Source organism: Crinia signifera, chromosome 1 (genome assembly GCF_055691185.1).
Source record: "Crinia signifera chromosome 1, ASM5569118v1, whole genome shotgun sequence".
NCBI classification, from domain to species: Eukaryota; Metazoa; Chordata; class Amphibia; order Anura; family Myobatrachidae; genus Crinia; species Crinia signifera.
Genome location: NC_139217.1, coordinates 309,232,152 through 309,249,597, shown reverse-complemented (window position 1 = coordinate 309,249,597; position 17,446 = coordinate 309,232,152). Strand labels below are relative to the sequence as shown.

The 17,446-nt window shown below is 42.5% G+C and overlaps 1 protein-coding gene across 1 annotated transcript in view; it reads right to left on the bottom strand.

Moving 5' to 3' along the window:
• VPS13A (vacuolar protein sorting 13 homolog A) overlaps window positions 1–17,446 on the bottom strand; it is a 226,647-nt gene that overhangs the window by 52,892 nt on the left and 156,309 nt on the right. Inside the window, exons 52-55 of the mRNA XM_083186138.1 lie at window positions 15,997–16,130; window positions 12,271–12,400; window positions 11,072–11,304; window positions 3,421–3,568 (exon numbers count right to left, since the gene is read on the bottom strand). Of these exons, the coding sequence (XP_083042264.1) occupies window positions 3,421–3,568; window positions 11,072–11,304; window positions 12,271–12,400; window positions 15,997–16,130 (645 nt within the window). The remainder of the gene's footprint in view (window positions 1–3,420; window positions 3,569–11,071; window positions 11,305–12,270; window positions 12,401–15,996; window positions 16,131–17,446) is intronic.

Sequence of the window (17,446 nt, the reverse complement as noted above, 5' to 3'; positions counted from 1 at the left end):
TCATGGGCGTTCCCATGGAAATCGCCCCCGGTGACGTGAGCGGGCAGCTGACATCAGTGGATGTCGGCTCCCCGCCCACTTCCTTCTGAATGCCCACGCACATCTAAGGTTACCTCAGAGTAACCTTAGATGTGCGTGTCCCTTCCACATCATTTGATGGTCGGCCACCATCGAATGATGTGGGTATTTCCTCACAGCCTGCGAATGGATGTTTACGTTAAACATCCATTCACAGCCCGTGCGTACAAATGCGGCGTGCGAGGGGCATGCGTATCGGAATTTTCAGGGTGGCATCTGGTGGACTCGCAAGGCTGCAAATTCGTAGCCTTGAGAATCAACCAGAATAAGGTCCTAATTGTTTTCTATTCTTTGAGAGGATTATTTTTTTTCTATGGGGCCTAGTTATCAAGCTTTTGTCCATAAGATTTTATACAGCAAGATTCTGCCTCATTTTATGATTTGTGGTACGAATAGCATCATTTAGATTAAATCTACTAATTAGCACTGTACACACGTGTCAGCGTAGTTCTAGGCTGCTTTCTCATTAAACAGCCCTGCTAGCCGTGCCATGCCGCAGTGCTACTCACTAGTGACAGGAGGCCTTGTTTTGTGACCTTTTTCCATTAAATTGCATCTTATCTGCAAAACGGGTGAATTGGACACATAAGCAGCTTCTATATGCGGCATGTCTGTATTCAGTGTGTGACTGGCACAGTATCAGCAGGTATGGGTCATTGGGTCAGCCAACAAAAGGTCAACATGCGTTTGGTCGACATGGCTTTGGTCAACACCTCAAATAGGTCCAAATGCTTAAGGTCGGCATGGATGGAAGGTCAACACAAGCCTTAGGTCGACAGTCAAAAGGTCGACATGGGTTTTTCACCTTTTTTTGTCCCAAATGTCGACATAGACACACACTGTATCAGTGCACCGTATACCCTTGCATGGCTCAATTTGCTCATCATGCTTCAGTTCCAGGGCCCGGCTATGCTCAGCACACTATTCTGTTCTCCCTCCAAGCCTTAGTGGATGGTAGGGCATAAAAAACCCATGTCGACCTTTTGACTGTCGACTTAATGCTTGTGTTTACCTTTCATCCATGTCAACCGATTCGAGGTGTCCACCTAAGCCATGTTGATCTTCAGTGGTCAACTCAATGCATGTGGACCCAACGACCATATACCATATCAGCATAAGAAATGGACTGTAAAACCAGTGCTGGAGTCACACAAAGCTCAAACGCTACATATTGAGTGGAGGATAGGTGTATGTGGACACATCTATAGGTCGCAGTCCCAATTATTATCAAAGGAGGCTACAATTTGTCTCTTCTGTACAAAATGGGAAAAACTCATCCAAAATGCCTCACGCAACAACAGGCATCACTATTGCTGTCCATGCTGGTTTCCGTATGTACACAGTGGGGATATGTTCATTAAGAATGAAAATATCTGCCACACAACAAAGCATTTACACAATTAATAATATTAATAAGGTACTTGTGTATTTGCAGGGTGCCCAATTTGCATACGTACACAGACGTAGTGAAATCGCATCGCATGGCACAGTTTTGTGCTGTGCGATGCAATCTCCATAGTTAATATGGTACTTGTATATTAGCACGACACCCGTTACGCAGTTAGCATAGCGGCGCTGTCAGAATCAGCGTAGTGTTCGCGCGGGCTGCGTAAATAGCGTAGTCAGTCAGAAGTAGCGTAGTGTTCCCGCTCCCTGTCAGATTCAGTCAGAGGTGAAGGAGAAGTGACAGTAATGGCTGCAGAACCTGTTACAATGTTCACCTTGCCACAGACAGAGGAGGAGGCAGTGTTTTTTTTCCAGCAGCACCATAGTGTTATTGGACACCCAATGCGCTTAAATATGAAGGAGTGCAAGTGGCGCTGCCATATTAAAACGTGTCGGAAGGAGGTGAGCCTCCATGCGGCACATTGGTTCCCAGGTTGCCGTTTAGCCTTCCTTACACTGATACGGTTCATTTATTCATGGGCGGAGTAGCTCACAAGTATCAGTTTCTGTGAGCGACAACTTAAGTTGTCAAATAAAACAATGGTGCTATACAATACCCTGATGTGGGAGGCCTGCACCGTGGACCTAATGTCACAGCCCCAACACCGTATTGGTGGTCCTGGGAAAATCGTGGAAGTCGACAAGAGCCTCTTTGTACAGAGGAAAAGTCATGTGGGATGGATGCTGCCTCAACAGTGGCTATTCGGAGGCAAGAGATTCAAGAGACACCAGTGAGTGCTTTGTGACACCTGTACAAAGACCTGACGTCAGTACCCTGATGGCGGCATCAATCAATTCATTGAACCGGGGACGACTATCTACTCCGATTGCAGGCGTGCCTATAACACCGAGCAGCTAAAGCAGGCAGGGTACCACCACGCTCAGGTGAACCACAGATTTAAATTCGTAGATCCGGAGACTGGGGTTCACACACAAAACATTGAGCACCTTTGGGGATCCTGTAAATGGCGCAACAAGCGTCAAAGAGGCTTCGCGCGCCAGAATCTCGACTACATACAGGAATTTATCTGGCAAAATATTGTGGGCGCTGAAAATGCTTTTGAGCGTATTATTTATGCACTTTCTCTTCTTCCAAAGGCTGTATCAGAAGAATGACTTTTATTTGTTCTTTATTGTTATTATTGGAATTTGTTAATTTGATATTTTCATCTTAATTATTAAGTAAAATCCAGTTAAAAGTTAACACATGTCGTCATTACTGTCTCAGATGTATGATATGGCAGGTGTGAATGTGTTCCTAAAACACCTCCACTATCCATGCCAGCCCGAAGCATGGCAAACGCAGCAAGCCCTGCATTACGCATCCTCCCAACCTTTTCATACCCCCACTATCCAAGTCGGTGTGGAGGAGTCGATTTTATAAAGTGTGGCGAGCCAGAAGCATAGCGAGCCCCGCGAGGGGACGCGGATTACTTTGCATGTATTCCGTGTCCCCTCGCCACGCTTCGGGCTCGGTGGCTCACTGCGCTCGCCACACTTTAGAAAAGCAACTCCATGCCGACATGGAAAGTGGGTGTATGAAAAGGTCAGGAGGACGCGTTCCGCGTTCCGCGTCCCCTCGCCATGCTTTGGGGTGATGTGGATAGTGGGGGTGTGCGAAATCACATTGCATCACATAGACATGTACACTTGGGGTGTCGTGCGAAATCGCATCGCATGCGATCGCATTCCATTTTGAGTGTGATGCGATCGGCGGTCAGGGTGCAGTGAATAAATTAACTAGTGAGATCGCATCATATCGCACAGCACGAAAATGTGCCATGCGATGTGATGCGTTGCGATTTCACTATGCAGAATAGCCCACTAAGCAAATAGTTTAGTGGACACCCTGCAAATACACAAGTACCATTAATAATGAACACCACTAGGTGTTACCTGAGAATTTAGATCCAATTCAACAATTCTGTTTTCTGTTGGGGTAATCTCACTGTAATCCTTGTAAGCTGCTTCTAACGTTTCAGTTTGCTTTACACTGAGCGGCCTCCATCTTGTCCTCTTTTTGGTTTCCCACACCACATCTGAACTGAAAAGAGAGAAAAAGGTAAAACTATTTAGAATTTAGGCTACTATTTCTTATAGAACTATAAATAAAAACATTTGACTTTACCCTTTGAGTGCCAAGGGAATTTGTCACAATAGATGTCCTGTAATGTTTAATGACCTGTAATGTTTACCTTATATAGGAAATATAACATTTTTTACATTACCTTTTTTCATTTGAATTAACATAACAAATGTGAGTGACTTGGCATTTTTAGCGGATATTTTGAACATCTCAAACAGAGATGTTGGCACTCAAAGGGTTAATTTGTTATGTTTAAACTTCAGATATTTTCTATATTAGTCACAAAAATTAATACTTTACATTGCATAGTAAGAATTGTCTGTTTTTAATCATTTTCTTTTCACAATAAGCCTACATTTTTATACCAGTGCACTGGAGAAGAGAATTTCTTTTGACACCTTGGATTAGATTTCTTGCGAGAGGTCAGAAAAATCATCTTAAAGAAACTTATGGTATAACAGGTTGACAGTGTCTAGGTCGACAGTCAACAGGTTGACAACAACTGTCTGACAAGCACAAGATTGACATACAGTAGAATAAAGGCTGACTCAGGCAAAATGTTGACGAGACAATTGGTCAAGTGGTGTTTTTCATATTTTCTTTGGTGTTCATTTGTAGATTTCATTACATGGACCCAACTTTAGTTTACCACTTCCCTCACCATGCTTTATCATTCCCAACCAGTGTCTATGTGTATGGTAAAGTATTAAAAAAAAGAGTCGAATTATACTCACCGATAATTCCTTTTTCTTCCTAGAGATCCCATGGCAGCCATACATTGGGATATTCCTTTCCCCCACTAGAACAGACAGGATTGGTTTCTCTTGGGACCGCCCACCTTGGGTATAATGGACCCCTCCTTCACCTCCCCTGCATCTTTTGAGTGTCTCTGTCTCTTGGTCCCTAGAGAAAACACATCAGAACACAAGGGAGGGCAATCAGTGGCTGCCATGGGATCTCTAGGAAGAAAAAGGAATTATCGGTGAGTATAATTCGACTCTTTCTTCTACGATCCCCATGGCAGCCATACATTGGGACATACCCAAGAAATAAACGGGAGGGTAAATGCATGTAAAATAATATTTTATTATCAAGAGGTATTAAGGAAACTGCCTCTTGGAGTACATGCTTCCCAAAGTGGGCTAGAGAAACGTCAAGAGCATAGTGATTCACAAAAGTGTGTACTGACGACCAGGTAGCCGCTTTGCATATTTCCGTCACCGACGCTTTGGCCTTGTTCGCCCAGGAAGTAGATACTGCCCGCGTTGAGTGTGCCTGTACAATAGGAGGTATCTTCTTGTCTTCCTGTTTGTAGGCTGTAACAATAGTCTCTCTTATCCATCTGGATATCGTCTGTTTCCTAGGTTCCCTTCCTTTCCTGACACCTTCTGGAATGACGAACAAATGTTTGGTTGCTCTGAAAACCTTAGTTCTTTCCAGATAGATAGAAATCACTCGGACTAGATCTAAAGTATGCCAGGCTTGTTGTTCCTCATTTTCAGGTCTAGGATAGAAACTGGGTAGAGTGATTTCCTGATTGAGGTGGAAGGCTGACACCACCTTTGGTACAAATTCTGGGTGAGTCCTTAGGACAACTCTGTCAGGGAAGATAACCAAATAGGGCTCTTCGATCCATAGAGCCTGCAACTCACTCACTCTTCTCGCAGAGGTAACTGCTACTAAGAATACTGTTTTCCAAGTTAAGAGTCTCAAAGAACATTCCGTTAGGGGCTCAAACGGACACTTGGTTAGGACCGAAAGCATCAGATTTAGATCCCACGGTGCCACTATAGCCTTGACTGGTGGCTGGATCCGCTTCATAGCCCTGTTGAATCTTTTTATCAGTTTTTCTTCTGCTAAAGATCTATCCAATAGCACCCCTAGTGCTGATATCTGCGATTTAATTGTGGCAGGAGCGAGACCCATCTGGAAACCTTCGTAAAGGAACTGTAGCACTCTATCCGTTGTTATGGAGGAGAAATCACCTCTGAATTGGCCCCAATCAATAAATTTGATCCATGTCTTGTAGTATGCCAGGGATGATATGTCTTTCCTGGCTTTCAGCATCATTTCCATAACCTGGGGGGACAGGTTATGTCTTTTCAGGATCTTCCGTTCAATCTCCATGCCTTTAGTGATAATTTCTTGGGCTCTGGATGATAAACCGGACCCTGGTGCAGCAGATCCACTCTGTCGGGTAGGGGCCAAGGTTCTTGTACTGCCATCTTCAGAACATTGACGAACCACGGTCTTCTTGGCCAGTAAGGTAGTATTGCTATGACTTCTACCCGGTCTTCTCTTATCTTCTTCAGGACCTTTCCAATCATAGGGAAGGGCGGGAATATGTATCCCAGTCTGAAGTTCCACTTTACTGACAGAGCATCTATTGCTCGGGCCTGCGGATGAAAAGATTTTGAAAAGAAGCTGTTCACCTTCTTGTTCCCAAAGCTTGCCATCAGGTCTATTTCTGGGCTGCCAAACTTTCTTTCTATTTGGGAGAATATTTCCTGATTCAACTGCCACTCTCCTGGGGACACTACTTCTCGACTCAGGAAGTCTGCCAGGGTATTCCTCCTTCCTGGGATATACACCGCTGTCATGGATTTCAAGTTGTGTTCTGCCCAACACATTATCTTCTCTGACATGCGCATAAGTTTTATACTTCTTGTGCCCCCCTGATGGTTTATGTGGGAAACCACAGTGACATTGTCCGACATAATTCTTAAATGGGAATTGCCGATTTCTTCTTTCAGACAGTTTATGGCTTCCCATACCGCTTGCAATTCCCTCATATTCGATGAGTTCCTTGCTTCTTCTATTGTCCATATACCCTGGACTGACCTCCCTTCGACATGGGCGCCCCATCCGAAGAGACTGGCGTCTGTGGTTACTATACAAAACACAGGTTCCTTTAGGCTGGTCTTTCTGTACTCTAGCCCCTGTGTCCACCATATTAGATCCTTCTTTAATTCCTGTTGTAATGAGATCAGGTGTTGGTCGCCACACCCTCTCTTTTGTAGAGGAATCAGTAGCCATTGGAGTTTCCTCATTTTCCACTGTGCCCAGGGAACAATTTTGATGCAAGAGGCCATCATACCCAGTAATTGGGTGGCCATAATTAGGGGAAATCTCCTCTTTTGTAGTAAGATGTCGACTAACTCTTTTATCTTTCTGCATCTGTCTGGCGACAGAAAAATTGAGAACTGCTGCGTGTCTATTATGGCTCCCAAAAATTGTATCTTCTGTACCGGTAGCAGCTGGCTCTTCTCTTTGTTTATGACCCAACCTAGATATTGTAATAGGTCTATGGTCATTTTCACATTGGTTTCTGTCTCTATCAGAGACTCTACTGCAATGAGCAGATCATCCAAGTAGGGCCATACTTGAATCTTCTGCATCCTTAATGCTGCAATCACTGTCACTAGCACTTTGGTAAAAACTCTTGGTGAAGTTTTCAGCCCAAAGGGCAGACAAGTAAACTGAAAATGATGATTGGCCACTGAAAACCTCAGAAACTTTCTGTACCATCGATTGATCGGAATGTGGTAATAGGCATCCTTGAGATCTATCGATGCGAGGTAGTCTTCTCTTCTTATCCCCATCACTATAGAACTCAAGGTCTCCATCTTGAACCTTATCTGTTTTATATACACATTCAACTCCCTCAGGTCCAGAATCGTTCTGAATGAGCAATTCGGTTTCCGTACCAGGAATAGATTTGAATAGAAACCCTTTCTGCGTTCCTTCTCTGGCACTAACTCTATGGCCCCTGACTGTAGGAGTTGATCGATTTTTAAGAACAGCGCTTTTCTTTCTTCTGAAAGTCCTGGTATCCTTGATTTCATGAATCTGTGATGGGTGGGGATTTTTTAGAATTCTATACAGTAGCCCTGTTGTATTATGTTCAACACCCAGGTGTCTCTTATCATCATCTTCCAACACTCCGTGAACAGCATAAATCTGGCCCCAATCTTCTTCACCTGAAGATAGTCATAATTTTCCCTTTTGGCCCCAATCCTTTTCTGGTTGATATCGGCCACTAAAATTTTGTCGAAAGGGCTGCCTGGAGGTATTAGCATTCCCTCTCTTGTAATACGTCTTGCCAGGGCGGTAGGTCTTCGCCTCCCTATAAGCCTGTTTAGATGAGGCCGGGAAGTTGAAGCGATTCCTCTTTTCCTGGGGTAATCGGACTGACTTTCCCCCTGAAATCCTCTGGATCATAGTGTCCAGCTTGGAGCCGAAGAGGAATTTGCCTTCAAAGGGTAAGTTCGTGAGCTTATTCTTTGAATTAGCGTCCGCATTCCAAGGCTTAAGCCATAGAGCCCTACGCCCTGTTACACCTGCTGCCATAGCCTTGGTTGCAAAGGACACACCGTCTAGTGAGGCTTCACACATATAGTCGATGGCCTTTTGCATGACTTCTAAATTTTTGAGAAGGTATTGTTTTGATATCTTTTCCTCCACATCCGTTTTCAGATTGGAGGCCCAAAGTCGAACGGCCCTAGCAACAGAGGCCATAGCCACGTTGGCTTTCAGGGAGCCTGCAGAGGCTGAGTGTACTTTACGGAAAGAATTTTCAATTTTTCTGTCCATGGCATCCTTAAATGCCACCGCATCTTCAACTGGTATGGTAGATTTTGATATGATTTCTGCCACCGCTGCATCTACCTTGGGTAAGGTACACCATCCCAGTAGGTCCTCATCCTTAAATGGGTACATTTTTTCTACCCTATTACCCAAGGTAAACTTTTTGTCGACATTGATCCACTCCTTATTTATCATGTCTCTCACCATCTTGTTAAGTGGGAAGGTTCTCCCTTTCTTATCTCTGTCCTCATATAAGGGGTCTCTGTCCGATGAGGAGGCCGCCTCTTTGAAATTCATGGCTTTGTAAATATTTTTCAGCAGGTTTTCTACAAGCTCTAAGTTAAATGATCTGACATCTTCTACTTCACCAGATTCGTCAGACGACTCCTTAGCTTCACACTCAAACTCATCAGAAGAATCCTCTTCAGGTGTAAAGTCTGCTTGTACTCTAGACCTTTTTAGTAGATTGACTTTGAGCAAATTCATTCTTAGAAACAAAATTCTGCTTCATCCATGACATTAACTCTTTAAGTATTTCCGACTGTTCTGGCTTCTTTGCCACTTTAGACTGTGCCATTTCACACAATTCACATACTGACTTTTTCTGACTTGAAGCAAAGGTCTGATCACATGTCATGCAAACTGCTTCTATGTACTTTTTCTTTGCTGTCCTCTTCTTGTGTACAGGAGAGACAGGCGCACTAAAAATGTAGAGAAAACTACACTCAATATCTAGCTCAAAATAACAATACTGATGCCCAAAACCAAAGGGCTTACCTCACTGGGGCATCATCCGGCTTCTGGGGAGAAGGCGCTTTCATGGTCAATACTGCAGCGTTTCCAAACAGCATGCAAACACACCAAGCAGATAGACGCCATGATAGAAATCACTGCTGGCTATTTAACTGTTCCCTGTCCGCCCTCTGTGCTCAGCACGGCGAAGTGGAACTAAAACCACTGCCCAGCGTTTCCGGTGGGACTGGATTCAAAGACGCACCCAGCATCTGTGGGCGGAAGTGACACGTTACCGGCACTTCCGCCCCTTCTGCCTTATCTTCCAGCATGTGTAGCCGCGGCTTTACAGCGGGGCTGTGCACAGTCTCCCCAGCAGACCCGTTTCTTCCATACACCAGCATGCAGTGTATGGCGTCCGGACCAGGTACTGCCAAGGCAGGATATCGCGTGCAAGGAGACAAATACCGCTGGCCTCCTGCACCTTCTTCTCCCCGGGGAGCCACCCCATTCAGCTCCATGCTGCTCTGAGGTAACCCTGCTTTAAACAAAAATAATCTGTCCTACTCTGTCTACTTCTAAACGGAGACAGGAAAAAAGATGCAGGGGAGGTGAAGGAGGGGTCCATTATACCCAAGGTGGGCGGTCCCAAGAGAAACCAATCCTGTCTGTTCTAGTGGGGGAAGGGAATATCCCAATGTATGGCTGCCATGGGGATCGTAGAAGAAAAAAAAACTTAGGACGAGCTTTACATGTGTTGACCATTGCCGTGTCAATCTTTTGTTTATGTTGGCCATCTCCATGTCAACCATATGGTGTCGACCTACCAGCTGGATACACTTGAAAACATGACACAAAATATCTGGTCATGGTGGAAATGAACAATGAGGGGACAAATGATAGCTTTTGCCAGCTAAACATGAGCAAATGGATGGGAAAAAGAAAGTATGTGGCCTTCTTTAGTTCCATTGGGAGAGAGAAGACACCAACAATGAGGAAACCGTGATGAATTATATGGTGAAATGTTGTTTGGCTATGAACCACTCCAAAACAAAAGTTCTGATCCGCAGGATAAAGGATGTAATCTTTTGGGAAACAGGACAGTGTGCACAGTAATCAAAGATGCCTCATGACCTGTGGTTGACAACCTACAGTATATTACTTTGTCCAAAAACCCTTATCTATAATTTAGGTCTTAAAGACATCTTTTGCTCAGGCTAGGACATTCTTATTTGTAAAAGCACACTAAAAAGCAAGTCTTAGCAAAGAAATTATCATGGAAAAAAAGTATACATGCCATCAATATTTTGGCAAAAAAGCCACTGGAGAAGCATAAGGGGAGGAATTGGATCAGACAAGTTGGTTGGTCAGAGAATCCTTATATTAGAATCCATGTGTGAGAATACTTACAATGGTTGAATATTGGTATGATGGTGCAGTACTATCAGTACATTGGAAGATACATTTTGCTTCTACCACAACTAAGGTACTTTGAGAGATATCTGTAATGTACTGCATTTAAATGCTTGCTTGGCGTGGTTGCATGAGATGGATGAATCTGTCAGAGAAGCAGCAACTTTCTTCTGCTGGCTACAGAACAGTTTTCCTGCAGTACTTCTCACCACTGCCTACAGGTAAATCTTGGGGTGGCTGTTATAATTGACCCTTATAGGCTCCCTTTTGCTGACTGCAATGCAGGATTGCTACCTTCCCTTGCTCGGTCTCCTCCCTGTTGTTGGTGTGAGGCATTTTGGATGAGTTTTTCCCATTTTGTACAGAAGAGACAAATTGTAGCCTCCTTTGATAATAATTGGGACTGTGACCTATAGATGTGTCCAGTGGTGGGATTCAAATAAATTAACAACAGGTTCTATGTCCTAATGCCCATTTTAGTATACCAAAAGATATACCGAAAAGTAATTTAATAATTCATGCATTAAATACACATATAAGAACAATACAGGAGATAGCCCAGGAAATGTGTGTAATGTCAACCTGGGAGTTACTGAATGAGCCCCTTGGTATACAAAAGGCTACCAATATTATGTAATGACTGACCAGCTGTTTTAATCATCAATCCTGCTATAATTAAATATTCTAGTGTCTTGGTGACCACAAATAACGCAGAATCTATTAACTTGCCTGGTGATACCAACGTAAGAGACTTCTTGCTTTGAATAATTATTTACTAAAGAAATGCCAAGGTTTGACAGTGATATTGTAAACTCCAGCTCCGCTGCCTCTGCTTTCTCACTGTCATATGTCACTTGGAAAACATTTTCATCTTCAGTGAATAGCACAATCCGTTGTAAACCTTCTAGAAAGGACACCAAATAAACAACGCAATCTTTCATTGTAAGGTATTCCACTCTGTCCTGGAAGACAAAAACCATGAAAAGTTTTTTTAATTGGGGGCCGAGGCAAGAAATAAATCGGTACTTGTGTACTAGCACGGCGCCCATCGCATCGCAGACCATATTGCATGCGATGTGATGCGACATCGGCCGATGTTATACAATGGCATACAATTTTAAAATTGTATGCCATTGTATATGGCATACAATGCCATACAATGCGATGCAATGCGATTATAAATTGTATAAGCCACCGAGCCCAAAGCGTGGCGAGTGCAGCGAGCCCCGCGAGGGGATGCGGATACCTTCACAGGTATCCGCGTCCCCTCGCAGGCTTCACAGGTATCCGCGTCCCCTCGCCACACTTTCTATTCTCAACTCCACGCCGACATGGATAGTGGGGGTATGAAAAGGTCGTAGGACGCGTACCGCCGCCGCTCGTCACGCTTCGGGTTCACGTTTTACTTGGGGGGTGGCGTGGGGGTTCATTTAACCATTGTAAGCACCCATTAGGGTGCTTATACAATTTAATATCGAATATGAGTTAAAATCGCATCGCATCGGGTGTATGGCATGCGATGTGATTAAAAAACCGGGCGACTAATTATCGGGGCACCGTGCTAGTACACAAGTACCAATAAAACATATAAATATTAAGTATTGATAAATTCATTCATTATAAATATATTGATACATGTTCTGTTAAAGCAGAAATCTCTGAACTTATGGTGTGTACACACTTGTACAATGTGCATGAGATTTTGACTATATAGTCAAAATCTCATCTGGATCTCATGCAGATCGCACAGGGTTTAACCCTTGCGATCCCGATGCGCGCTCCCGTATCGCAGCCAGAAAGTCTTGGCTGCATAGACTATATAGTGCAGATCTGCACTATATAGTCTAAATTGTATGCAGAAAGGTTTTTTTTAAGGTTTTCATGCTTTGTCCAATCAATTAAAACCAACATGTAACATTATGACTAACCTGTGTTTGAGTGACACTGCCTGTGCTTGTTCCACATATCCAGGTCAACTCCCTTTGACTTGTGGGGTCTTCCCAAGCATACAATTTGGCTTTTCCTGGTGGCAGGATTTCCTTGTCCCCATCAACAGTGCTAAATGGACACAAAAACACTTCAGAAAAAAGCGTATCAGGTAGTCAATTGAGACTAGGCTATATGCAGCTAAATGACCAAATCATTATCAGCATATTGTACAGATACAACCTTTTATCTTACAAGCAGATTACAGTGGTTACATCACATTTTTGGACAGTAGCTAATATATATATTATGAGGAAAAAGGACCAACATCGTTTTTACTACGACTTTGGTTGTAAATTCTTGTGAGTCCAAAAGGGAGAGCTTGGGGTGAAGGGGATTTTAATGCAGGCCTAAATCCAGGTCTGGATAGATCTTCCCATGCACTTGAAAATTTTCTTTGATTTTACCACTTGTATAATTCTTGGTTGGTGGATGATCCCCCACAATCTAGAAATCGTCATAAAACTAAACAATCTGCTAAAATACTACTTCTACATCAATAACATACCAGAAACAGCCCCAGGAATGTGTAAAGTACATTAGGCCATTATTAGAGGCCATCTTATAAGTATGGCTTTATAGCATAGAACATTTAGAAAATACAATAGTAAAACAATATAGATTAACGGTACTTATATGTTAGTTGGGTGCCCGTTACGTAGTTTGCGTAGTGGTGTATTGAGAATACCAATACACCACTATTCTAGTTATGTAAACTACGTACTACTTACGTAACCGCCCTCCTGCCCGCTGCCTCACCACCGGCCCAGCAATGGCTACGCTGACAACGTAGCCAAAGCTACGTTGTCAGTGTAGCGTAGCCGGGCGCCCGGCAAACATATAAGTAACAGATTAATACAAGTTCGAAGCACAAAAACAATCACTCCATGGATCCTCTCCTCTGGCCAACTATAACAAGAGTTAGAGGTGAATTAAATCTAAGAACCATACCACAAAGCCTTACAATTAATATCGGACAAAGCTCTATGCCCTGGCACTTTCTCTGCTGCTTACTGTAAACGGTTCCACAAGTCTCCTGACCTCCACTCTACATTTAACTTCAGCCCTTCAGGGAATCCCATTAACAAACCACTATCCATAAAGAAGGTAAGGGCCACCATAACAACTGCAGTTCTAGACCAATTTCTTTTTTTTTTATGGTGACATTAAGTTATCCATCAAATTGTCGGTAAACAGGCTAAAAAGTCTCCCTATGTTGATCACCATAAGCAGGATAATAATGAAGATAATAATAATAATAATAATACTGTAATAATAATTTGATTCAACAAGATAAGCACTACCACTAACAATGTGATTCTTAGGGAATTTTATTTTGGGTCTTTAAGCCCTATACCCTTTCTCCAACTAACAGCATTCTATTCAAGTCTCTTATAGTATGTTGATTGAGTCCTCACTACTTATATTGAAGCTGTAATGTGTATTGAACTGTGGCGCTCTTTATTTGTACTGTATTTTTGTTATTTATTCTATGTTATGCCAAGTTTTGTCTCCCTGTACTGTTCCTTTGTACGGCGCTGCAAAACACTTGTGGCGCCTTATAAATACAACTATAATAATAATATATGAAGAAAACTTTCCACCACAATTACAAATAAAATCTTTCCCAGGAAATCCTTGATTCTGTTATGGCTGGGCAGGATTATTTCTATCAAAATGAAAATCCTTCCAAAACTTCTCTCCAAGTATTTTCTACATTAGTCTAATATTGTTCCTTCAATTTAGCTAAAATTGCACCTATATAGCAAAAAGTAGAAGAATAATGACTGCGCTTTAAATACTGCAGCCCCTGATCATCCACAAGACTTAAATCTCAACTACACAACAGTAAACAATTTGTTGATCATAGACGCTGTATCCCCACTGATTGCCAGGTGTATGAACCCTCAAAAATGGGATTCCACGATCCTAGTAGATCTTCCATCTGGTCGCCCTTAATAAGACACTGTCAACTGACCTGTAACAAGTGCCCTATATAAAACCAGTATAAAAACCATAATAAAAACCAGTGAGTGGCACTTAACCTCTACACCTTGAAAAAGGGCTATTCTAAAACCCAAAACGCGTTGGTGGGAGGAGAGCACACCTGAGCAGCTTGCGATATCTTGGACTGTGAGTCATCTTTAGCCCTGTTTGGGGGATCCTCTTATCCGGAAAATTAGGTACCCTGAAATATCGCTGGCACCTAGGTGTTGTCTCCATTTTAATAGTGGACTTTTATCTATGGAAATTTTTATTGTCTGCAAATAAAGCGATTTTATGACCAATTGGAGGGGAGAAGCACTGGATTTGTACACTTGGGAGAATTCAAGGAAAGAAACCTTTCAAGGAACATAGGGCATTGAGCCTAGGTGAGTCATTATTCTAACGGCTACCTGTTGAGGATACTGTGGTTATTCTGAGTGTGGTTCGGCTGGGATACCATAGAAGATTGAAAGAAACCATTATGTGCATATAGGGCACTTTTTACAGGTCAGTTGACAGTGCCTTATTGAGGGCGACCAGACGGAAGATCTACTAGGATCGTGGAATCCCATTTTTGAGGGTTCATACACCTGGCAATCAGTGGGGATACAGCGCCTATGATCACCAAATTGTTTACTGTAAAATTGCACCTATGTTTGTTCCTTCTGTTACCACTGCTTGGGTTGCCATTGAAAGCAAGGTTTTATCCCTTTCCTTACTCTGCTCTCCTTCAGGGGTACTACAGCTTATCTTTAACATTTCAATTTATCATTGCAGCCCATCCTTATATTTGAATTAAAATATCGGACTCTTATTTTCTTAAATTTCAACTTCTTTTGCTTCTCCTACGAACCCTGTCTGTGACCATCTTGCTTTCATTCCTGGTTCTTTTGAATCTCTGTTCTAAGGTAGAAACAGTTTTGTGGCTCATTTAAGCAAAAAGATTTCTTTGGTTCTCTGGACTTTATTTCACCAAAATAACCTCTTCTTAGTGAAGCCTTAGATTGCTATTTTTCCAAATTTGCGATCTTACTTTCTTGCTCCCTCCTTGAAGTACGGTTTACAATCTATACCGTTTAGATTATTTATGCCTCAAACAAAACTTTGGACAAGATTCGAAAAATCATTGACTCCATAATTGAAGCCTCTCCATTTCTCTCTATTCATTCTCTCATCCACTATGTATACTGCTGGCCCCACTTGCTAATGGCTAAAATAAATAATATGGTGGTTTACAGGGGAAAACATTACCTACCATCTCCATGATAAAGTATAAGGGGTAAATTTACTAAGATTATCTTTCTACTGATGATGGGATGTTGCCCATAGCAACCAACCAGATTCTAGTTCTCTATTTATTGAGCTCCTTCTAGACGATAATAGATTTAATCTGATTGGTTGCTATGGGCAACAACCCATTTTAGTAAATTTACCCCTAGGCTCCTTGGCATTTCCACATATAATTTACCAATTATTCACCACCGTCCCTAACTCAGTTTCTCTTACCCCATATCAATGATAATTCTAGGTTGCCTTTTTCCACACATTAGCATGACTAGCTTGTTAGTTCTCACCTAATTGGTACCAGCTCCCTACTAATCAAAATATTGAACTATGTTACTATGCGGATTACATGCACTGTTTCGCTGAAAGTACAGTAGCATAGAAAAACAATATCTTACCTCTGGTGAAATTGAATGGTCTCTGATTTTGTATCATTGATGATAAGAAAAGGTGCTGATCCGGGAAGGTAGTCTGAGAAAGTGACAGCAGTGGAATGGTCTCTTGGAGTGATATCCACCAAAATGCCTCCAAGCTGCGAGACGGAAAAAAAATTCCTATATGCAGTTATTATGTATGTCTAGGTCAAAGGGGGGCTACTGGTCCACATGGAGGGATAAAGACTATTTTACTCTAAGGAACATACAGATTCAACTTTCTCACAATTAACTGCCCCATTTTGCAGGTATCTACACAGCCACTAGGACAACCTTTCTGATCAGAGTGCTGAATAGTGGTTCACTCTTGTGTAACCTGCACTTAGTGTACTGTAAGTCCAACAGGGGTAAATATAGCCGTGTTTAGAACCACTGGTAGACAGAAAGATTCCTAAATTCCCGCAAGATGTTGGGATATCAGTTGTCAGTAGATCATCGGTAGTAGAAAAGCTTCACAAGAAATATTCATCTTCAGACAGGCAAATTTGCTGGAGTGAATCTGTCTTGTGATTATTAGAGATGTGCAGTTCGGTTCTCTAGAAATCAAACCGCTGCTCTCCAATATATTAAAGAGGAGAAGTGCACTATGTGCCCCTGTCATTATCAGCACTATCTACAAGATAGCATGCCGATGTGTAAGCAATGTTTGAACGATCAATAGAACTGACTGATGCTAAATCTGCAGATTTTGAAATCGACAGCTGCAGGTATCTCTGTCCATACACAGTAGCAGTAACAGTGCACCTCTGGTGAGAGTAGCAAGATCTTGCGCGTGCCATGAGGAACTGGCCAGGCGAGAGACGCAGCACTTAAGCACTAGGCTGATGCACTGTGTGCTCAGGTGGGGATCACCGTGGTGGGTGGGTACTTAACTCCAGCAGACAAGATGCTAAAACATCTGGTCAGTGTGACTTCCTGCTTTGCTTTGGGAAAAAGGCAAAGCCAGAAGCGTTACACCGATATGTAACATGCAGGTATAATATAATCGCCCATGTGTCCTCGTTGAGATTTCCTCATGGTTTGGATTTTAAATCAGAAGTACAAAAATTGATTTGTAAAAATGACATGATTTTAGCTGGTTTCATCTATTTAAAAAAAATCTCAAACCCCAAATTTGGATTTTAAAATCAAATTTCACACCACAGCACCAGAGGATAATTGAGCAAAACCAAAACACCAGACTCCTCACACATCTCTACTTCTCTAGTGATAATCCATTGTCTGGATAGCAGGTAAGCACAATGGAGGATAAAAAGAAAGTCTTATTTAAACCCACCAGTTAAGCCGGTCTAGTGCCATTTAGGTGGCAGCAAAATGCGAGCTGGTAACTGCACGAGTCACATTACCCTAGGCTGTGTAGGCAGTACATATTATAACTCCCACGAGTAATTTAGGATCTGCTCTCTTAACACGC